At 37.6% G+C, this 24,982-nt stretch overlaps 1 protein-coding gene across 1 annotated transcript in view; it reads left to right on the top strand.

Moving 5' to 3' along the window:
* Positions 1 to 24,739, top strand: part of LOC145997288 (gamma-aminobutyric acid receptor subunit alpha-6-like) — a 210,232-nt gene extending 185,493 nt beyond the window's left edge. The window contains exons 5-8 of the mRNA XM_083134179.1: positions 1,006 to 1,143; positions 6,198 to 6,350; positions 20,786 to 21,006; positions 22,333 to 24,739. Coding sequence (XP_082990305.1) covers positions 1,006 to 1,143; positions 6,198 to 6,350; positions 20,786 to 21,006; positions 22,333 to 22,890 — 1,070 coding nt within the window. The 3' untranslated portion in view covers positions 22,891 to 24,739. The remainder of the gene's footprint in view (positions 1 to 1,005; positions 1,144 to 6,197; positions 6,351 to 20,785; positions 21,007 to 22,332) is intronic.
* The last annotated feature ends 243 nt before the right edge of the window (positions 24,740 to 24,982 follow it).

Below are 24,982 nucleotides of genomic sequence, written 5' to 3'. Positions count from 1 at the left end.
AGGAAAAGAACCGGGCACATTTGAGAGAGAATTTATATAATTTTTGGTTTGGTATCAAAGAAAATTTGCATACGTATTTTCTTTTTTTACGTCGCTCCATGTTGCATATGTGTGACACATATATCGTGCATGAAATTTATACATGTTAATGTAAAATATATATATATATTCGGAATGCATTTATCAAACATTTTCTCACAAAAATAATTTGTGTGCTTGATTTCCATTATAAATGTGAAATCGAACGTGTTGAAATATTAATTTAAATCGTTTGATCCACCGCAAATGCTTTAGTATCGACTTCTAACCCCTTTTTGCGTAATTTACGTGGATATGATCATCTTTGATACTACTACTATTAAGAATAATAATGTTATAATAATAACATTACTATTATTATTATTGGTTCGTTTTTCCAAGTACTTGCCCGACCCAGACAAAAATTCGTGGATTCGCCTCTGTAAACAACAGTGAATCTTTAGTCCTTGTGCACAATTAAGTAACATTAAAATTTAAGCTAGCATCAACATTATTAAACATTAGAATACAAAGCAGCCCTGATACAAACCACACAATATTCACAGAAGGAAACTGAAACCTAATTTCTCCACTAGGTTGTGCTAGTGTAGCTATTCAATGCCATAAAGTTCACTTATTAATATGAGTGTAAAGGTAATTAATTATTTGCTTAAGTATTTTACCTCATTACTCTAAGTAATCAGAGGCTACATAAATGTTTTTACTCTCTATTAATGCTCCTTTATTATTGGGAATTTTTTACATTTCTCACATATGTATTTCTGTTTGTGCAAATTACAACATTGACACAATCATAACATTATGTTAAATTTGTTCGTTTCTCTTCCCAATTCTAGTTAAAAATTGCGGCGGAAATTACTACATTGCAAGAAAATTAATTTTACAATATAAAGTTCGAGGTGTACTATATTTTATGTGCTGGTGATTAGCAACTGATTGATTCAAGCTTCTGTTTTTCTCCGATAGATGGCTATACCACAGATGACGTCATTTACAAGTGGAAAACTGGAAACCCAGTTGACAAAGAGGAAGGAGTTAGCCTGGCACAGTACGACATGATAAAAATAACCACGAAGGAGCAGAAGAAACCGAAAAATAAACGAGGTGAGAAAGTTGAAAATAGTTCAATATTACCCCTTTCACTTAGAAATAAACACGTATTGGTATTTTATGTTCTTTAATTGGTAACACTGTGTTCTTATACAGTGTTAATTTTTCACAATGTAAACCCTTAACTTTCCCCTCACTAAGATCAGTGGAAGATCAATTGTCACCACTATGTGTGTATGTGTTTGTGAGCGCTGTGCTATTCCGTAAAAGCGAGGACATCGAAACTGTTAACATGCCAGCAATCCGAGGATGCGTGTGTATTTTCAGAAACAATTTTACTAAGATCCTTTAATCTGTTTTGTGCATTAGGATTCCAAATGTTTATTATGATTTCTGCAATCAAATTGCAGTTTAAAAGGAAATATTCGCAAGATCTAAAAATAATAGTTCATAACTATAATTTAGTAAAAAGAAAGGGCTCTTGTAGGTTCGATCACCACCACCTCCAAAAAGAAGTGTGTTCATGTAAAAACGAGAGACGAAAATTATTGGTAGAATATATTTAGATATAAAATAGCCAATAGGTAATTAAGGCATGCAAAAAGTACACAGTTAATAACGCTCGGGCAGGCAAAACGAGCGGTATACTCTCGAAGCCCAGTAGAACACGTATAACCGTAATTTGTCTGTGCTAGTGGGCTCTCATATACTGTATGCATGGGCGTCGCCAGAAATTTTTGCGGGGGGGGGGGTCAGGCAAATGATAAAAATTGAATAGTAGATAAATAATAAGTATTATTACCACGGTTATAAATGTTATTATACAATAATAAATAGTATAAACTAACAAAAATAAATGTTATTCCAAATAATAAATAATTATTATTATTATATAAATGGGGAGACTCGATCCACCAAACGAGTGAATACCAGCACAACTGTTATCCATTATTTCATTGCATTTTATGCACTTAGTATCTGAAATGCATTTTGATATTAACCTTTGCACGTCTCATTCAAGAGAAGGCTTTAAATGTTAGGGGTATTTTTTTTATAAAGTGTATTGTGTGACCTCTAACCTACAACTGTAATTATTAGAACGTCGAAAATCGTGAAACCATTAGTTCTTTGGATGGAATGGTAGAATATAACCTTGTTCCTGTATTTTTTTACTCAATGTTTTCGATCCAATGCATTTCTACATTGATTATTCTTTTCAATACTAACTAAATGAACTTTATTTCTGTTCTTAACAATAATAAATAACAAACTTTCGTGTTTCTTGTATCTTTAAATGAAAGATGTCAATATCCAGGGGGGGTTCACCGACCCGTTCGACCCCCACTCCCCCCTCTCGATGCCCATGATGAAACTTAAGGAAACATACTTATTATCTCCATGTTAAAATCTAGTTTATTGTCTCTCTTACGAATACAGCTATGTATGAAAATGAATCAGGTGATCATGGGCTGAAACTGCCGGGACGAATATTTTACATAATATGCGTCTACGATTATTGTCATCAAAGAGCGTATATAAGCTCTTTGATTGTCACATTCAATTGAAGTTCCAATGTAATATCAATACAAAGTGGTTCCTTGCAGTACTCTAATCAGAAGTATATTAATGTCAATATTAATCTTTGGTTGCCGTTCTTCGATTGTGTGTTCAAATAGTATGTTAAGATTCCGTATATTATGATGTAGTAACATTTTTGAATGTACAAGGGGAGTAACTGAAATGTAAAAGTGACAAGGAGCACGCTTAAAACATGATATTTCTCAACGTGTCATTCTTTTAGAACAACAAACATGCTATGCACATAAAATTACAACGTTGCATTTTCATTTTACATGCACAGACAGAAGAATAATGGGTATTGATTCAACAAGAGAATATTGTGTTTGCATGCTTCAATGAGTAATTAAAATTTCCGTATGTAAATGTTCAAAAATGATATGGTTTAAGGTTCCATTTATATGTTGTGAAATTATGTATTTGTAATTAATTAATTTTTGATATTGTATGTATTTTGCAGTGGTTTCGTTTTAAACGGGTTTGGATATATACGAGGGTTATCCAGAAAGTAAATTCCGATGTACCTCTTTGTTGTCATGGAACCGCTGGCCAGCAAGGAAGAATTTCAGAAATGATTTCACGTTGAAATGAAGGGAAAGTTACATAAAGAGATGAATTGTCTTTTCTCTGTAATGTTCTTTTCAACTGCACGCACCAAATGGTCATACACAACAGTTGATTGGCCACTCAGAGAGTTATCATGCACATTCCCGTATTCTACATTGAAGAGTTGCACCCATCTCCGTACGGGAGTTCACACCGAAGCGACCAGCGACAGGTGCCGCTTGAGAATTTCGCCAATCGAACGCAGGCTTGTTTTATGCCGCTACGATGTGAAACGGTACTGTTGATTGGCTCGTTCCCAAGCGACACGTGGCTCTGCCAGTGTGAATTCTCCCTACCACCGAATCATTCATGGCTTGTTCATGTTCCTCTCATGGAAGAAACGGATTACAGACCGCATTTTACATACTGCATGCTTGTAGATTTTCTTAAACGTTATAAACACACAGAACGATACGTAAACGTTCTTGCAATTTCTGAAAATTGTGTCTGTGTATTGCCAAAGAACCAAAGAACTCGGCATGCATGCACACCATCACGACCGCAGCGCAAAATTTGCCAACGGAACTTACTTTCTGAATATCCCTCATATATGTAATACATGTATGCATATGTGTGTGTGCGTGAGTGTATGTATCTTTGTTCAGACACAAATATAGAATTTGTTAGTTGTGATATTAAGAAATAAAATTGGCAGGCATATTCACGACTTGGATCTGACGCAGAAAATGTGTATTTTAACTATGGTTGAATCATGATTGTGCTGTACTAAGTTTAATACGGCATGCGCTTATACGAGGTATATTATTAAAGAGATTTCATGCAAGTATATTGTTGGCTCATGTATTCTTGTTTCGCCTTTTCTTATTTCGCCTTATGCCTTATCAGAACATAAAAGGAGGTTGATCTACATTGAAATATGAGGTGAATAGAGAAGTTACCTTTCGCCTTTTTCAGTTTCGCCTTAAACCCGGGAAGAGGGAAATAATTTACGTCAGGCATGTTCCAGAAATTGGTAATTACATACCAACTGGTCTTCTTATAATATCCACATGTACGTACACGTAGTAAGCGACACGAAAATTCAAATATATTGATTGATTTCGTATTTTAAGTCCATTTTTTGCACAGTAAGGCTAATCGGGACTGGATCTACAGTTTAAAGTGGGACCCGAACCACTAAGTGCCTCCACGGGGTATCGAACGGGGTATTGATTACAAGGCGACGACGCTATCACTGCGCCATCGGGAGGCCCGGGAATTCAAATATAAAACACATAAATGGCGAAACTGCACGTGAATTATTTCCCTCTTTTCGGTTTTAAAGCGAAATGGGAAACTGCTAGAGGGGACTTCCCTTCCCGGCTAGTTCCCTGCACGTTTTGACTGCAGTCGCGTTGGTTACACGGTGCAACACCTACTTGTCTACTTCGTTGATTTGGTGTCAAGTAGTGTATCTGATGTCTGTACCGTTTGCACTACGTTCTGGGGCGGTGTCACGTGGTGCGTGCTAACTGATCAAATGAGCGTTTAGACAGGCATTTTGTTGAATCTTCCGAACTTAACTCCGTTTTTCGTCTACTTGGTTCATGAACGTCATTTCCTTGCACCAGGCTGACACCGCGATACACCTGCACTCGAGGCGTCTCGTGAACGCATGCGGTGCATGCTGCGCATGCGTCAATTGTGGGAAAAAGGACAGCTTGCTCTGCGACGACATTCATGAACGTTTCTACATTCTAATGTCTTCATATAGGAGAAGTATTTATTTTACACGAGAGCGCTGAACTAAAGCCCCTATCACACGGGACTGGATTTCTAGTATGAATGCCCTAGTTGGTGCTGAACTAACTTTCTAGGTAGCAATCATGGCCGCCTGGCTGACTGCTTGACTGGTTTGGAGGAATAGGACATGTTCTAATTGCTACTTGCTTTCCTCGACTGGATTCTGTGGAACAGCCTATCAGACCAAAGTTTCGCCATGTGAAGATAATCTGCGAGTGTGCAAAGGAGCATTTTTGTCTGTGGTTTCCGAGTGTTACTCCAGCAATGTATAACGTATACAGCATGAAAGGCGTGTTGAGTTACACTATCTATGCTGAGTGCACGGTGTTTACATTTAAAACAACTAAAATATTCTTCCATATGTGTACAGTAAACGTTGTAAAGTGTGTATTTAAGCAGCGCCATTGTTTTTTACCTCATAACGTTTTATGCCAAACGTTATTCCTCTCGGTTGAATAGTTATCGGCTTTGAAAAATGTGTTTACATCTCACGCGGTCGCCATTACAACTTCCCTCGTTTGGGAACAAAAGTCTATCGACAAGTGCGGTAATAAGTATCGTGTGAGGCGAAAACTAGCAAATTGGTAGCCAGTCCAGCGCCAACTAGGGCATACCTACTGGAAATCCAGTTCCGTGTGCTGCGGGCTTAAGCTTATATTATTACATTTCTTGGATATGAAGTGACGCATGCGTCAATTGTGGGAAAATAATTATTACTTTCTATCACTTCAGATCCAAGAAATGTAATATAAACTTAGTTGAGCTTTCTCGTGTAAAATAAATACTTCTCCTATATGAAGAAATTAAAATGTAGAAATGTTCATGAATGTCGTCGCAGAGCAGGCTGTCCTTTTTCCCATAACTGACGCATGCGTTCACGAGACGCCTCTGCTTTCACTACACCTACTGTCAAAAAGTGCAGTGAACTAGACTGGGCTATCGATACGTGGGTAAGCGCATCCGATGGTTAAAGATACGGGTAAGAATAAAGTTTGTTACAAGCTCTTGACAGCCAGCGCCGACAAGCGGTAACAATTCGAAGTATGAGCGTGGGTATGGATCTCTGTGTATGTGTAAAGTACATGTTGTAGCTTTAAGTATATTTCGTTTAGAATATGACGAAATGTTATTGTTCCACGTAACTTCTCACCTTTTTCTCTTTTTCCATATCGTGTGAGCAGAAAACGTTTCGACTATAACCGTAAATTTCCACCTGAAGAGGCACACAGGGTACTTCATGCTGCAAGTATACATCCCTTGTGGGCTGATCGTCAGTTGTTCGTGGGTCAGTTTCTGGATCGACCCAGATGCAGTTCCCGCCAGAGTTTCTTTAGGTATGATCATTGATATTCTAGTACAGAGTAACTCAAAAATCATTGTACATTCTTTGTCAAGAGTATATATTTTTTAGCATCGGTAAATATTATAGAAGGCAAATTGTCCCTCAGCATGTTGTTTGTTTTGTTTTCTTTTGGCCGTGTCCGAAAGGTGCAAGACCGCATTTGAAGCGTACATCTTTCGAGAATGGTCTGGCAGTTCAGTCTCGAAATCTTGAACTGGAAGCGGAAATCTTTCAAATTGCACTTCGACTGCAGCGCCAAATACGATCGGTAGATAAAACTAAGAACACATTGTTTTCTCCGCCTTTAAAACACTTGTTTTTCACCATAGAAATCACATAGCATTTTAAAATGTTCTTATACATGCTTTTCCACATATTAGAAGAGCAACAACCAACATCTGGCTGACTTTCGACTTCCGTGATTTCAAACAAATGAACAACGGGCGCAGAAGTCTAGTAAAGAAGACTGCAATACCGCGTGCTGCGCGCTATGGGCTAGGTTGCCCGTTTACTTGGCGCTTTCCTCCACTAGGTGACGTCACTTCCAACAAGACTGCTTTTTGGACCTTTCGGACAGAGCTATAATGCCAGATTCAACTGGGTGCGTTAACATTTAGACTATTTGGACCTTCTCTATAGTGTAGTAGTAAGGGCGTTGTTCTGTAATCAAGGGGACCCGGTAGAGACACGTAGTGTTTCCGATCTCAATATAAGCTGTAGCTCCACTTCCGATTACAATATCTGTGTATACAGTGGAATTAAGAGCTCAGACTTCGTCGCGTAGTACGGGACATGCCGCTCATCAACAACGAAATACTAAATAGAATTAGTAAATTATAAATAAGGGGCTTGCAGTCTTTGGGATTATATATTTTCGACTAACTGTAACTAATTACTTTTGGAAAAATAATTGTGTTGCCTTTTTCCACACTAGAAATTTTCCTATTTTAGTTTTCTGCTACATCTTGAGCTAAATCATAGCTGAATCATCTTTCATAAACCGCGTAGTCCAAGTGATCAGTGGCGTGACCAGGATCCCCCTTGGGCACATGATGTATTTTGGTAGCTAGTCATTAGGGTCTATAACCCTGAAAAACCATCCTCGGCAAACATACACCAAGCTTTTTGACAATAAATGCCTTCGTTGTTAGATTAGGCTTGCTTTATTTAGTTCTATTCGCATAAATAATACCTTTTAGATCAACAGAACTAAACATCAACAGGGACGACCGATTCCATATAAAAATTATATTTTTTTTATTCATAAAAAAGAGCGGGTACGGCGTACCATCGCGTACCGCCATAAAAAAAATACTGGTTATGTTGAAATAAATATAAGAATCGGTCGTCCCTGACATAACAAGAATAACCTAACGTCAAAAGGCGAATTGTGGGGAGGTTGTTTGAGGCTTGTGAGATAAGCGAGACCCCTGTTGAGTATTCAATAAATATTATAACAGTACAAGTATATTGTGACCATTTTTGCCCATAGTCACGGCTGTTAATTGAAGACTGGCTCACAAGATGTCACTTGTATTTATGTTGATATTCTCTTGTCATTAGTTGTTAATTTTCTTTAAAAATTGATTACTGTAATATACTTTGTAAAACTTGTACTGTTAGAAATCTTTTTAGAATGCAAATTAATAGCCTTCTGTTAATTGTAACAGTGAGTCCCTGAAATCAGTAGCCGAATATTGTCATTTTTAGCAAAAGACACACCGAATGATTATATATTTGTGTGAGAAGATGGTTTATTATAAAAATTTAAAAAATAACACATTAATTTCTCATTGGTCATCAGTACAGCTCGGATTTGTATGTAATTACATATTCAATTCCTTTATAGATACATACCTTGAACTGGAAAATGTCAACGAATTATATAACTGACATGATTTTGGATAAGTTTTATTTTACATATTTTTACATATTTTACATATTTGCTAATTTACTTTACATAAATCAAGATATTTCGGTAATTTTTTTCCTATCTTGATCCTTTTCCTGTTTTCGATCTCTGAAACATCATGATGAAAATTTGTACCTCATATGATGTCATATTTTCTAATCAATGAGATGCATAGTGCTTACGTTCACCTAAAATTGATCGCAATATCGAAAGACAAGCTGAAGACCAAAAAAATACGGTAACTGTTACATATCGAAATATGCTGAAGCTTCTCCCCTCCTTTCTGGTTACATATTTTCGTTTCGCTTTTAGGTTTGGGCAAAGAACCTATAAACTTATCATCGGTGGACAAGAAAGCTACTTTCCTGTACGTAGCGAGTTACATGTTTCCTTCACTTGTACAAAAACTACAAAAGTATTTTCATCCGATTGTTCTATCTGTAGATGCTTCTTTTTACAATTTGTTTCGAAAGTTACAAAGATCTCTCTTTGATATTTACATAATACACAATAATTTGCGATGTGAAAAGTAATTAATAGTTAACAAATTTGGTTTGATAAATATGTACATGTTGCTGTGTTTTTTTTACTTTATAAATTTGATACAAATTTTAATATGAACAACTCAAGTCCTAAGAATTATGTTGAATATGTTTAAATTAAATAAATATCTAGCCGAATTCTTGAAATTGCTTGGATACTCGGTTATTATTAATATAACGTATTATTTGATACTACACATTTAGCTACATATCCTTTTGATAATACATATTTTTATCAATTTTTGTTACATATTTATGTACATTTTGTACTTTGATATTACATAAAAATCCGAGGTCCAGTAATCAGTAAAAAAGAGCTGTCCATATGCAGTTAATGCATGTTATAAAAGTTATATTTATAAGAAACTTATAACTGAGTTACTTCTAAAATATAACTTTCGAAGGGTGGTTATAGAGGCTTAAATCAATACTAATAATAATGATATGAAGACTAAAATGTTCACACTAAAATCAAGAGCTGACGTTACATAAGAGACATTTACATAAGAAGCAACATACAGCCCCGTAAGGGATTATTCTAACGGCCCAGACACCAGAGCCTCGTTAGCCTGTAGGTTGACATTCGGGTGCCTTCAGACGGCCCAAAACCGATATTCGAGAGTTGGTGGTTGAATCTATTTGATCATCTAATAACGCTGTATCTTAACAAATGTGTACGTATAGTGGGATCCATGAGTATTATCGTGCAAATTGCCCATCACCATGTTCGTGCACTTTATTTGACCCAATAAGAGCTTCAAGAATTAAAAGAAAACTCAAAACAAGCTGTTGACAACTTCTGCACCAGCATACATAAAAATCCATCGCTTAAAAACACTCAGGATGTAGAAGAATTAAAGAAAATAGTCATGGACAATTTGCACGATAATACTCACGGATCCCACTGTACAAGGTCGAATTGTTAAGTGTGGAAATACATGTACTCTTTTTTTAATACTTTTGTCTAAATTTAATTTAGAATTTACTGGATTGAATGGTATTTACTTCGTGTTTAATTAACAGAAATTCTGTTACTTGCAACTATACTTCTGTGATCTTTAGTTCGAATTGTTAACACATATTTGCAGCACTTATATGCAGCGGCGGCGCCAGGATTAATCATCTAGGGGTGCTGAGGGTGTGCGGAAAGAAATTTAGGCGGTGTGATGTTGAAAACAAGATAAGCATTAGACATGCATGCAACCTTTCAAAACGGGGGGGATGGGGGGCAAGGACTGTTTACTTTCTCTTGGTAGAGAAGGTTTAGCATAGTGCGGGAGCAAATAGCGGGACGCAACTGCTACCCTAATCGCCCCCACTGATTAACATAAATCACTGACTGAGATGACATTGAAAACGAAAATAAACCGTTTATCAACAAAGCAATAAAGAACAAGAGAAAAACCATAACTCACATTAAGTTATAGGCAATTATCGAAAACCACAAACAGACCACTTGAAGAAACAAAAGAAGAAAACATTCATAACAACAATGCTGACGAGAGGAGAAAAACGGGCGCTGATCTTCAGAGGCTGCCGCCAGTACAGAAAAGTACACGTATCGGCATCTCTTTGAGTGCTTGTCTGTTGGATACTATATTAACGGTCTTATTTCAGTATCTAACATTCGGCGGTCAATGTGACACTCTAAGGGTTAGTGTTTTCAGTTGAACGTAGGGGGTGCGGAAGAAAATTAAGGGGTGCGCAAGTACCCCCTGGCGCCGCCCCTGCTTATATAGAACATTCTAGAAATATACATCTATGTTTTGTCCTTAATATTTAGCTTTTCTTACTTCTTAAAATATAGTGATGATATTACTTCAAAATAAACAAAATCATCGTCAATTAACGTAAGAATAAATACCTTATTTTTAAATTATGTCCTTTCTCTCTGTCATTTCCATCTTACTGAGACGATAGGAGTGATTTATTAGATGAAACTGTTGAAGAGAAGCTAACATATGAACAACCATGCCAGGACTCAAATTCGAAGCCTTCTGTAGCCAGATTGCGAGTCTACCAGTACACTCGCCAATGGGTATATAAACACATGCTAATACAGGAACAACATTTTTTGGAACATCCCGTAATTTGTTTCACAAGTGCCAAATTTATGGCTAGTTTGCAACTAAATTTACCACTTACTTCTAAAAGGAGCTGCAGTGACTGGTCTGTCTAGTCAGTGGTCGGGTTCGATTCCTCGGGTGGGTGATAATTTTTCAAACGGTTCTGGGTGTTACTCGGCCTCTAATAAATGGTACCTTGGTAGTTGAGGCGGCCGGAGCGTGGTGCTTATCACATTACCTCCACAATGGCCTAGTTCGTGAATGTGTTGCAGTGAAAAATGACTTTACACCTCTTCAGATAAAAAAAAAATCCGGGCAAATCTCTCGTTAGATCAGCATAATTCTTTTTAGGGCTGTACGTTGTCCTGAGTTTTGTCCATATGTGCTGAGTACCCCTTTACAGCCTCAGCTTTTAGCCTAAGTAAAGAGATTTTAATCCTCAGAGACAGACGTTCATTTTAGTTATATTAAGGAGCTGGGCCTGTATAATGTGACGGAAGCAAATAGCCTAATTGCTGACGCACCCAAAAATGTTATTTCAATCAATCATTAAAGTCAGACTGTCACATACCATGCTGTTTTCATAGTTCTAAAGAAATACACTAACTAGGCTTTTAACTTCGTGTGTGTTACAAAATCCTCAAATTGTAACATACTGGATTCGATCCAATTAACGTGTTCAAGACGCGAAAGAAATGTTATTTTGGCATAAGTACAAACTTTCTTAGGTGGTTATGTTCATAATCAGCCGTTATCCAAAACAACATATGGCGATAAGAGACGAAACGCATATGTTTGGAAAATTAGTTATTTTTTCCCTTACCGTCGTGGCAACACTGAATATATTTTATAGGAGCGCCCCTCATACGGAGGATATCTGAGCCAATAATGTTGGCAAAGAACTACAGGATTCCTCAGACGTATCTTTTCCTCGGATGAAAAACAGCGCTGCCGGAAATAGCATCCCTTTTCTAATGGCGTGGGTGTCGGTGGCCAAATCCAGAACTATAATTATGCAACGTGGGAATGCGTTCTTCCGGTGCTTGCATCATTGTTTCTCTCTGGAATTGGAATTGAGTAGACTAGGACGGGGATACTTCATAACTACGATCTGCCAACACTTCATCAAATTCGCGATTGAAATTACCACCTGAGCGCTGGTACAGCGCCTTGAATAACGTAGTGTGGAAAACGACCCAAGAAACTGGTTCCCCAAACGGATGAAAACATAGATGGCAGTGCGATCAGTATCGGTGCTAATTTTCTTATGAAAGAAATGCGGCTTTGTTAGTTCTTGGAATATATTATGTCGATTTGTTTGTCGTGAAAGGCGGTACGTGATGATGGAAACAGTTATATTTGTGGAGTGATTTGCAGTCACGGAATGGCATTAATTTGGAAAGAAAGTAAAATAAAATGAATAAATAAATAGCATGCGTGCGTAACACAAGAAGAAACATCGCAATGTGATTCCGGACGTCGGGTCTTGAACTGTGTATTAGAGTTTATTTTTCTATGTTATTAGTAGAGCCCGGAAATTTGGCAAAATGCCTCTTTTTATCTACTGCATATATTGATAAAATTTTTCCGGATATACGTTTCTTATGTTGTTTCGAATGTTTTGGAAGCCTTTTCATTTTGCCTATTTTGCCTATTTGGGACCCCACTGCCTATTTTTAATTATAATGCATTTTTTGCCTTTTTCAATGAAATTTGACATTTTTTTTAAAAAAAAAATGTGTATATAAATTATTTTTCTCCCAAAAAACGTTGTTGGCATTTATTTTTCTTCCGTTTATTATGTGAATAATTTTCGCCTTATTTAAGTAATATTGAACTCACACATGTTTCAACATTGCTGAAGGAGAAAAGTGTGAGAAAAAAGTATTTCATGCTGAGTCAGGATATTGCCTTTCGGTTAACATTTCTTGTGCATGATTGACTGCTGAAGTGGACAGGTTGATTTTGAACACAAAGAAAATAATTCTGAAATCTCCCTCTCTAACCCGAAAATTTCAGGAAGTTGCGATTGAGCTTAGTTTACCTCAGCAACCAGTCTTGACGAGATAGGGAACCTGGATATCAGCAGCTATATATTATGATAACAACCTTCAAAAAATCAGTGAGGTGATCGATGCTCTTCCAGAAAATGAAGCGGCTTCAATTCATGAAGTGAAAAAACTCCTGGGCTATTCAAGTTTACTTTTGCACATTATGGTGCATTGCCAGAGACAATTACAATTATAGCATCCATGAAAATCTTCGAGGAATCTATGCAGCAGATGATGGAAGTGCCAGGAGAAAAGGGGTCAGCTGTTGCGGAAAAGTGCTAACGGGTAGTGAGTGCAAATGAGAACTTGAAACAATTGAAAACAATCTGTGATATTCTAAAAGTTGAAAATGCTGTTACCAAAATGAGTCCAGCTACATTAGCTTGTTATATGTATGCTCCAATAACTTCTGTCGAAGTAGAAAGATCATTTTCTATTATGAAAAACATTCTCTCTGACAGACGACTATCAATGAATGTTTAGAACTTAAAAAGCATCTTGTAGTTATGTGCAATCAAGACGGAGAAAATCGAAATGCTCTTCCCAATTTAGATTTTAACATTTTGCCAGAAATTATAGATAAAAGTAAGCGACTTCTAAATGTGCCTTTTTTCGGTTTATTTTGCCTTTTTTTTCATATTTAGTGCCTATTTACCACATTATAAATGCCTTTTTGCCTGCCTATTTTAATGAAAATAAATGCCTGAACTTCCGGGCTCTAGTTATTAGAATATAAATAGTATCCTGAGAGATATTTCATACCGAGGCGACAAACCACAAGTGTCGCTTGAAAGCGAGCAGTCGGTAATCAATGCAGCCTTTCGAACCGTAGGGACACAAGCTCTGACTGCACCGTTTCCTCAAGGAGATTTTAGACCAAAGCAACACGCGACAAAAGATACGAGGATTTCACACCAAAGCGACACGGATCCTTCGGTCCAAGGCAACTTTCGTACCGAAGCGAGAGGCGACACATGTCCCTTGGAAACGAGCGAATCAAGAGCAACATTTCACATTGGAAAGTCATGGCGGGCAGCACAGACCAGCGTTCGATTGGTGAAATCCTCAAGCCATAAGTGTCGCGTGCCGCTTTGGTACACATTATCCCTGAAGCAAGACACTCACTGCATCGCGTATGCGCGTACAACAAACCACAGCAACAAGTTGCAAGCTATTGAGGAAATGGCCCAGTTGAGCGACACACAAGCGACAAAGCGACATATGTGGCTTATCGTGTCGCCTAGATCTGTTGTTCGCACAATTAGCAGCAAACGCTTGCTAATAGACTGAAGTGTCGCTTCAAGGCTGTCGCTTGTCACTTACGTAGTTGGGAACTCCCCCTGTAGCGCGTCGCTTCGGTCTGAGCACCCTTCCTTTAAGGAGCTTTCCGACCGAAGTAACAAGTAGCATGCAAATACGACATATGAACGTGTCGTTTGCTGTTTCGACCCTCATGCGCAATGAATGCTATTTTACAGTCTGGAAGTGTCTGTGTCACTAGTCACATCAGTGTAAACATCCCGTGTCGCTTGTCCCATTGGTCTGAAGGTTTCCTTACACTCATGTCGATGGCATTAAGGACGTTTTGTGGGTTTCCCCTTGTCGTTTCATGCAATCATCATTATCATCATTGCCGCGATTAGTTTAAAGCGGAAGAATAGAGACAGTAAATATATAAAAAAAAAAATGCTTCAGTGTGTAAATCTTTAAAAGAAATGATGATGAAGATAATAATTATGAACCTAATTCATACACAAAAATTTAATTACCAAGAGCATTCCACGCGTATTTTTTTCTCCCGTATTATTAATGAAAGTATAACGATAACAGGACGTGGTCGACTGTCTAGAATGTTCGTTAATATCTTCGCGACCACTGTACTAAATATCATATCAATTATCACATTCATAGAAATGCTTCATGTAAATGAATCAGACCTTGCAACGAAAACTCCATTTACTTCCATTATAAGCAGACGAATACCATGCACCGAGACCAACACCAGCGCCTCTAGCGGTATCATATTCGAGTGGAACCAGCCAGAGAACCCAGAACCGTACCGTTTTCCACACTCCGTTATTCAAGGCTCTGTAGCGCTGGTGTCGCTTCCAATATGGCCGTTCTATGTATGTAGGATAAATCTTTGTTTACATTCAGTAGTAGTATGTAAGAGCAGTGGCGCAGAAACGGGGGGGGGGGGGGTACAGAGGTACATTGACCTGTGTTCTTCGAAACCTCTTTAAGGAGATGAAAATTGTGTAAAATTTCTGTGAAACGATGGAATCAGATAAAGTTTACTCTCAGAAAATCACGCTCCAAATGAATGCTCCTTTGCGTAAGGGGATTACACTTTTCTAAAGAAGTGGTCGCGTCGATTCAAAGATAATATATAAATCATCATCAGAAGAGTACATGACTGACCTTTTCTTTTGAATTTTTCAAATGGAATTTTCCGAAACGAAATACTTACACAAATGAGACGATACATTGGGGAATACAATGTTCTCCTGTACTTCATAACTTTGTAAGAGGGAAAACTATACTTAAATCTATATATTAAGAGATTTTTGAACATAGAGATGATAACTGAGAAAATAAAAGTCTGTGTTTCCTCTCACGAAACGAGACTGAAATAAATCTCTGCAGAATCAAAGCGAGGCGATACTTGATGTCCGAGATGATCTCGTTCGAAACTCTGGTATCATATTTGAAGAAATTGCTAAAAATAAATTTAAATTACTGTGTGTCTTATTAGACATACCAAGCGTTTAAATTTATTGACTTCTTTTTTTCAAAATGTCGTGTATTTTGTTTACTGTAATTGCAAAGTTAATGCATTAGTAATAATTGCGAGCCTGTGCTGCCCATTTTAATCTATTTATAATACAATTCCGTATTTCGACGGTTCACAGAATCGAAACAAGATATAAAGCAGAAAAACGTTATTAAGAAAAGTTTTGCTTTAATGATATATACATTGTGAAACTTTGAGTGGTGACCAGTGATGTGCCGTAGACTATAAGTTTACGTCTACATGCGTTGTCTACACGTAATCTACGCGTAGATTACATTGGGTTGTAGTTTACATAGACTACGTAGAGATCTAAAGTGCATTAAAATTAATTTTCAAGGGTTTCATGAAATGAAAGTGACATTTTCAACTATATTGGTTCCTAACGAAATGAAAAGAACCCTATTTACAACAAAATTTCTCTTCTCTTCTATTATCAACTATGGAAGAAGATAAATAGTATGCAAGAAACAACAACAGATGGCAGTCGTGAGGCAAGAGTGGTCTTTTCCCCATAAATCACTAGAATATTTCCTATATTACGTTTCTTCCTAGGTGAGAAATTGTTCGAATTTGAAAGAAAGAGTATGAAAAGTTCTCCACACACACATCAAGAACTATGTATATATGCAGTATAATTTTCTTTTAATTCCACGGCGCTCTTTGCTAAGTTATCACCTTTCGCCATGTTGTTTACATAGATTACGTAATCTACGTGTATAACATAGTCTACGTGCAGAATGTAAACTATCGTTGTTTACGCGTAGACGCACATCACTGGTGGTGACACAATGTACGTGTTGCTTATATTAAACATTTCGTGGGTCAGGACGAGATATCTCGCCTTGTAATTGAAGGGTCCAACATGCACTGAGCTTTGGATTCCACTTTAAACTGCAGATTCAGTTCCGATTAGCCCATGAAGTGGATATAAAGTACATAGAATAGGTTTTAATAAGTTTTCTAATCAGTTAAGGTTAGGTTTATGACATTTCACATTCGGTTGGTAGATATTGGTAGATTCTTGATTGAATTCATAAGGTCTTTGAGCAAGATGGGAATGTTTGATTGAGTGAATTGGTTTATTTTACTTCAAATTTCAGCCACTTCTGGCTATTCGCGAAGATGAGGATGAGTGATGGTATGATGAAAGTGATGAAGGGACACTCACAAATAACATCCATGCCCAGGCCGGGATTCGAAGGAGATCTGAAGGATTTCGGTTTTGTATATATAATGATAGTATTTTCAGTGCTTGAAGCACGTCGTTAGGTACAAATAATTATGTTACAAATAAATGCTTTGTCAAATGTTTTACAAACATTCCAAACTTAGACCTCTTACGAGTTGATCGTGAACCATCTCAACTCAATATTTAAAAAAAAAAAAAATACAACACCATATAGATGTCTGAGGAAATACCGAATACATGGCTTCTAAAAGGCATTGGATGTGGTACACATCTGCCATAAATTGTTTAAATATATTTTTATGCTTAGCTATTGGACTTTAAAATTAAAATGAACTGAACAGATGTGGACTCTATAAATATGATATATTCAATAATATGGTTTCTATAACCAATTGGTGAGAGATAGCTGAAGATAGAGGAGAAGGGGGAATCTTCCTCACCCCCTTTAATCTCACCCTGCATTAAAAATCAATAGCTGTATCTTTGTTCGCAATTTTCACATTTCGAACTCCTGATATTCCGTTTCGTTAAATTAAAATGAGCCCATGAACAAGGTCCAGAGCTTTATATTTTTCGGAATTGTTATCTGGTTAAAATCTGTTTTTAAAATGACCATAAATACTAAGGAAAACAAAGAAATAAAAATTATTTATGCCAATTTTTAATTAAAAAAACAGGAAATTTGTGTGCTGTTCTAAAATGGAATATTTCCGATGCCTTCACATGATACCTACCGGTACTACCTTTGAAGTAGTATATGCGTAGTATATATATGCGCGCGCGCGTATATATATATATATATATATATATATATATATATATATATATATATATATATATATATATATATATATATATATATGGGGGCCTGAATTTTGTACCCCCCAAATGAAAAACGTTCCTGCGCCGCTGTGTAAGAGCAGCGAGTTGTGACTGGTATGGAAGAAACGTTTAAATTACGCTATGTTTTTAAATATTGGGAATGCGATGTGAATTCCAGGAACTATAACGAAGGTGAAGCTGTCCTGAGAACGAAGCGTTTAATTATGATAGGAACAAAAATAACACGGAAAACGCAATATACGCACTGATTCTTCAAAGCAGCACTGTTTCATCTGCACCTCAGGTTCTACCTGGGGCTCTCGGAAATGATTATAAATACAGCAATTCAATTCACCTGTATTTGCAAAACTTTGTCAGGAGAAAAATGTAAACTAATCGTTGCAGTTATTTCCCCAGAGAGGCAGGCTGGTTTAATAATAACACAGGATAATGATAATAGAATTCACAATTTCATCGAGGGTCTATTCACTGAAAAAGAGCTTACTGAATGAAACAACAACATTGGCATGTCGATTTTCTTTTTCTGGTTACATTCATGATTACAGACAATAATTAATTCTCAAACTATTTTCATCTTCGCACTTAATCGACTTGCACCTGTTCCAAATTTCATACATAATACATTGTTTTCGAAAATAAGTTTTGTTCATAAAGAAAAATTTAAAACTTTACTTTCATGGTAATAGAATATCTTTCGGAAAATAAAGTGAACAGACTCGCGCATTCTTCGCAAATTCCTTACCGTATTTCAATGTTATCCACCATGCTAATCTTCGGTCAATCAATTCTGTTTTCCCTGATTTATTTACAAATGATTGTGTTGATTCCTAACACCAGATTGAAACCACATTATCACTGATAGATATTACTACAAATGTTGTGTATTAGGTGGGTATTGCTGCATTTATATGAGTTCAACATTCAAAATAAGGTAAAAACAATATGCAAGATAGTAAGAACAGTAACTTGTAATTAGAAAATTTCAATAATAATTATTGTATTGCCTTTTCCCCTTTAGCCATACACAAGGGTTTAACCCTCCATTATCTTTAAAATGATAGTACTTATAAGAGAGTGAAAAATTTCTTTGTCCACCCCTCTTCTACAGCATCATTTAAATCTCAACACTTTCAAATTTAAAAACTGCTCAGATAATTGAACTCAGCTCGAAGAGTACATGAACTCTCATGCAAAGTGAATGAAAACTAATTTAATTAACCTCTGAAAGTGGCGGAAAGTGCCGTCATACATTTAAAGTTCTTACAAATCGTAGTATTGAATTGAACAATATTCAATCCACACTTTAGATATTTTTAGTACCTCGGCTTGTATAGATACGTGGTCATAGTCAGAACACGTACTTTGGAAGCACTGAAATGATGATAATAATAATAATAGGAAACACATGTGTATAAAGATTGAACCCCCCCCCCCAATTTTTTTTCGAACGCGCGTCTGGTTAAACGTCTAATACTGGTTTCATGAAGGTCCATTTAAACTTTTCTTTTATCCCTTTTGAAAATTTTTGGAAGTTGACTTCAGAACCATTACAATTTTGAAAAACTGGACCTCATTAGAATTCTTCCTAGGCCCAATTCAGCCAATGCCTTCTTAGAAGGCCATTGTAGACATTACTTTCTTGCAGGCATACGTCATCATTAGTAGTTCATGGATTGCAACGCGATATCTACACCACAGTTGTAAATGTGTGTTGAATAGGCATAAAGTTGAACAAGGTATTATTCCAGTGTCTGGATAAAGAATAAAAATGGAATATTGTGATATCGTACGATTGTGTTACTGATATCGTGTTGGCCTATCAACGGTGCCGCCAACTTATATGGCGCTGTGAGGCTCGAGCCCAGTCAATATATTGCTTCGTATTGTTATTAAATATTAGAAACAAAATTCGGCGTCTTTAACTAAATAAACGGTTGCATAATAATGGCCTTGAAGAATTCTCACAACTTAAATATTGTTCATAATAATTTGTTAGATCCATTTTGATACTTTTCCGTTTTCTATAATATTTACACTGTCCGTAGTTATATTGTTATTGTGAAGGTAAGAAAGGACGAGGTTTTATGGCGGTTACGTTGTATAAATTTACACAAATCTCTAGAAAGTCCAGGTCTGGTGCGGAGCACATTCAGCTGCTTACAGTCACTAAAAATAATTGCTAAACCTGGCCACATATGCATTCGAACAAGTGTTATCGGGTTATCAGCCAGTCGACGCAAACAGCGACCTAACCTGGCTGATAACCAGAGAACACTTGTTAGAATCACGTCGGAAGGAAATCTACAATTTCCACATATGCATTATTAGAACCAGGCGGAAATATAGGTTAGGAATTGTTAAGTTAGGAGGACAAGGTTTAGAGCTCTTGGAAATTAGTAACGGTTAGCAGATGAATGTGTTCCGCAACAGACCCCTCTAAGCGCAGCGCACCCAATATTTTTTAATAGTTGGCTCCACAGCCTGTCAATGATGACGCACAAACAATCTCTGCGCAGGCCTTGTTATAATATGGTATTAATACAGCAGAATCTTCATGGGGACACTTGAATTAGTTTCGTGGCACTGGCAAAAGGAATCCCCGTAAATATTGTTCTCAATTCCATAGAAGGATATCCTAACATAAAGTCAGAAATACTCGAGTTAGCACAGTAAACTTGCTTCAAACTTGAATCAAGTTTTTCATGTAAAGTGAACGAGCTTGCTGCAAGCATATAATGACAAGCTGTAAGCTTGCATCAGGTTTGAATCAAGCCAACTAGTTACCGCGTGTCACAATTGCACCAAGCTTGTCACAGAAAGCTTCATGCTTATTACAAGCTTGCATCATGCTTATATCAAGCTTGCATCATGCTCATATCAAGCTTGCCGCATCCAACTGGCTTTGACAACTACCAGCAATCTACCGTAAGCTTGCCATAAACTTTTAGACTATGCTCTTCTGTCCGCCATATTGCATTTACGTTTACTTGGTACTTTATGCTTTAAATTGATTGGTTGTGTCTGTTTCAGGCGTGACCACCGTCCTCTCAATGACCACGATGGGCTTCGGAGGTCGTTCCCAGATGCCCAAAGTGTCGTACGCCACTGCACTCGATTGGTTCGTCATCCTCTGCTTCTCGTTCGTGTTCGCTGTCATGGTGGAGTACGCAGCCATCAACTTCACCGACAAGATGTCCGCCGACCTCAAGAAGACTTTGGACGCTAAGAAGAAGGAGGCTGAGAAAGCGGAGGTAGTACAAACACCATAGAAATATATGAAGAAAACCTGGGTATTTATAGTGCCATAGTGCCTAGGTTTCACTGTTATGAAAGAATAAATGAGATTGGCGATGGAAGTTGAAATTTCAAACCCTGTCTCTCTGGTGGGGAATCAGAGGTATTATGTCCGATTGATTACATAAATGATTATGGGAGCATCGGCACTAACACTATTTCTACCCACAACTTACATGTCAGGTCTCGACAAGATGGTGCAAGAAGGAGTATGTCATACTTTTAATGATTCTAGGAAGGTAGAATTGTATTAGAGTTTTCTTACAGAAGTTTTGCAAAATCATGAACATGAAATTTTTGAAAGCTCTTTAAAGAAACTACAATTCAGCTGGGAATGATGAACCAATATCTGTTTCATAATAGACCCTATTTCTGTAATTGGTCTGCTTTTGCTATCAGTTCGTCATATAGGTTGGGTTGGGTATCCAGTGGTGGTTAGGAAAGCAACTCATGTTTGATGACCCCCCAGTAGGCCAGTCAACATGGGATGCTATTGGGGCCCAATAAGGAAAAAAATCCGGGAAAGCTCGAACAAATATCTTCGTAAAAGTGTTCTTAACAACTTATTAATTTTGCACCCCCTCTACCACTCCTGCTCTGTCCGCTATCTTTGAAAAGTGGCGCCCAAAATCAGTTTTTCACAAATATCTCGCTTGAAAAGCATTTTACAGCAAAATAGGTTACGACAAAAAATTAATTTACACAAAATTCTATACAAAAAATGTTATACGCGTATGCACTTTTCTTCTAGGATGTGCCGATTAGGTGCGAGATGAGCGAGAAATTTCACCTTTTTCCTCCCCCGATTTTGCAAGAGCGAAACTCAAGGAAACATATTTTTGTACGATTACTTGAGGTCCTCATTTCCTATTAAAATAGAGGCATACCTATTCTAAATGTCCTCCTTCGTGGCTGTGCGGTCTAAGTCGCTATGTTTTCGGATAGGACCGGTGGCAACCCACCATCGTGAGGAAAATGGTGAGCTACGAGTGAGTAGCGTAACCTGGTCTGGGAAATCTACAACGGTTGAGGGTTCGACGTGCTGACAACACGTCACCCCATTACCGGTTGAAGATCTCCACACCTCTAGGTAGGATTGTGGGGGGGGGGGGAGACTGGCAGTAGGGAGATAGTACAATACTTTTTTTAGTTCGCTTGCTCCAGGGAACTTCGGGACAGGGTGTAGTTGCTTTGAGTCCGGGAACTTTTGAAACACCCCGTATATATGGAATTCGTTTGGTATTCGTGCTAAGTAACACGAAGCTGCTTTCTTGTACTTTCAGGCAGAGAAAGCGCAACAGCAAGAAATTGCCCAATCAGAACTCACCTCTCCGGCGTCCGTTGTGTCGGCAACCACTGAAGAAATGGCTACCAGCGACATAATAGCGATCACCGTAGAGGACGTTGACGGCAAGGAGGTCGTAGAGGTACAACAAGAAGAAGAGGACGAAGAAGAAGACGAAGAAGAAGAGGTGGCGGCGTACCTAGAGGATGATGACCTTGACGACGTGGAGACGGGACGGAAGAAGACACGCCCTGATGACGAGGAGAAGACGGTCACGTGGAGGAGGCTATTGGCCGGCCCTATTACTCTTTGGAGAAGGACTAAAAAGTGTTTGAAGGATTTTCCACTGGGCGGTGAGATAAAGATCAAGGATGAGAATTCTCCAAAATTCTCAAAGATCGATATCTACGCCCGAAGGTGCTTTCCGATCATGTTCTCCATGCTGTTGACCATCTACTGGATTCTGTACTTGTACTACATAACTGATGAATTCCCTCCAGAGATTTCTGCCCTCAAAGCCAAGCAGTTGGAAGGTAGAAGTTCCGATGTGTTATGACACGAAGAGGAGGTTGAGGAAGGTGAGGGTGAATTCGTTACCGCAGCGATGAATACTTCTTGTTTGTTGTGAACATTTTTTTTTGTCGCGACGGGGCAAGTCTGGTAGCTGAGGTGGCGACAGTTTCTTCTTTCTGCTAAACTATGGTCGGCACGAGCTCTTGAATATGTAGTGGTTACGTTTCCTAACATCTCAAAATCAGCAATGAAAGATTACAGCTGAAACATTTATTTGAACATAGCCAGTGCTTTTTTCTGGCGGTACACAAAGGTACGCGACGGTACACAATGGTACGCGACGGTACGCCGTACCGGAACCTTCTTATGAGCGGGAATAAAAGTGACAACATTTTAACGAAGAAAACGTGTGTGTGTGTAACTACACGAAAGCACGATAATTTATAAACATGCCACAATATTTTGAATAGTTTTTACGATAAACACAAACAATATCAAGCCAGCTTGAAGAGTTCCGGCACCCACCCCTCCAAACCACTGAACATAACAATACTGAACATTGCGACCTGGGGTTTCCCCGATTTTGTAGTGGTGACGCAGTCGCTTTGTAATCCAGGGTTCTCGGGATCAGATTCCCGATGGAGGCACATGGTGGTTCGGATCCCACATTAAACTGTAGGTCCAGTCGCCATTAGCCTTTCTGTGCATAAACCGGACATAAAAATAAACTCATACATTACTACCACTAAGGTAGTATTCTTTGCAGAGTGCTGGAATAGCAAAGATATTACTGTCACATACCTCAGTTTTAGGGATAGGATACCCAATAAAATATTTCGGAATTACTCTTTTTAACCTTTGTTTTAAAATTTGCCGCGGATAATTTATAGGTTTTAAAGAGGGTTTGAATTTTCCTTTTTGGTTTTCTCCGAATTCTTTACTGCTTTAATTTGAAATTTCTGATTTTTTCAATATATATGGAGGGACTGTAGCACCATCAGCCCCCTCCCCTCCGTAGTACTTAATGGGATTTGAGCTGATATGTTTTAACATTGTTTCTTTGTATTATTTCATTTCTCCAAATAGCAGTGCATAATTTCGAAAAGGCTTAAGAAAAATGTTTTTATTTGGGGTTAGCTGAGGGCATAACCCTTGGGCATAACTTTCCTAAAAACAAAATAACATCTAATGCAAGAAAAATATTTCAAAGGACAGGCCTAACTGTCAAAAATGTAGCTATAAGCACCTCCTTAAGAAGTACTGTAAGAATAATTTGGGGTTGAAAATATTTCAACATCACCTTTGCTGAAAGGTTGAATATTCTGCTCTGGTCATTGTTAATGCCATCTGCAACAATGAAACAAATAAAAAAAAATAATGTATTGTTGACAGAATTTATTGTATAACTGTTTATATTCAGCTAGATAATTGTGTTTTACTCACTGCATCATCAAAAGCGTACACCATATTTAGTTATATTGGTAGATATGGTGTAGAATACACCCTTATCTAAACATCTACGTATATACGATTCAATCTTCATAATTCTGGTTTTGAGTGAACTATCTGATTTAGAGAACGTAGCTAAAACGAGGTTCAAGTGCTTGTTAAACCGTAGTTCAACAGAAAGAAGTTATATAATGAATACGTACATGCAAGGATCTCCATTTTGTGGGTCCTCGACTTCTTTGTGAGTGATTCCCGCTGCTCAGCGTCTTAATCAGGGAATCCAGCTGAAGTTATATTTTTTCTAAGAAGCAGCTTTTGAAACTCTGCAAGAACTGCTTTCTTCGCCTATATTCTTGATGGTTCTGTGAATACGTCTTCACATTAACAACGATGAGACATGTACGGTTCTGTCTCGCATGAAGTCAAGGGAACTAAAATCTTGTTGAGGCAGTTACGAATAAAAAAATGAAAGAAACCATTTGTGTTTATAAGTTATTTCTTTTTTTGTTTACGTTCGCTTATTTTTTTGTTGTGTTATGTTCAGCAAAAAAAGAGATCAAAATAATTACGTGTTAAATCTAATTTCTTCGTCTTTTTCTTTCGTTTTCTCTTCTGCAATAGCATGTGGTTAAGTTTATTTCATGTATTGTTCACTACATTTCGCTTTCCTTTGCTTGCATGCACTT

This window comes from Lepisma saccharinum, chromosome 13 (assembly GCF_977018435.1).
Source record: "Lepisma saccharinum chromosome 13, izLepSacc3.1, whole genome shotgun sequence".
Taxonomy (NCBI): Eukaryota; Metazoa; Arthropoda; class Insecta; order Zygentoma; family Lepismatidae; genus Lepisma; species Lepisma saccharinum.
This window is presented reverse-complemented; position numbering and strand designations above follow the sequence as displayed.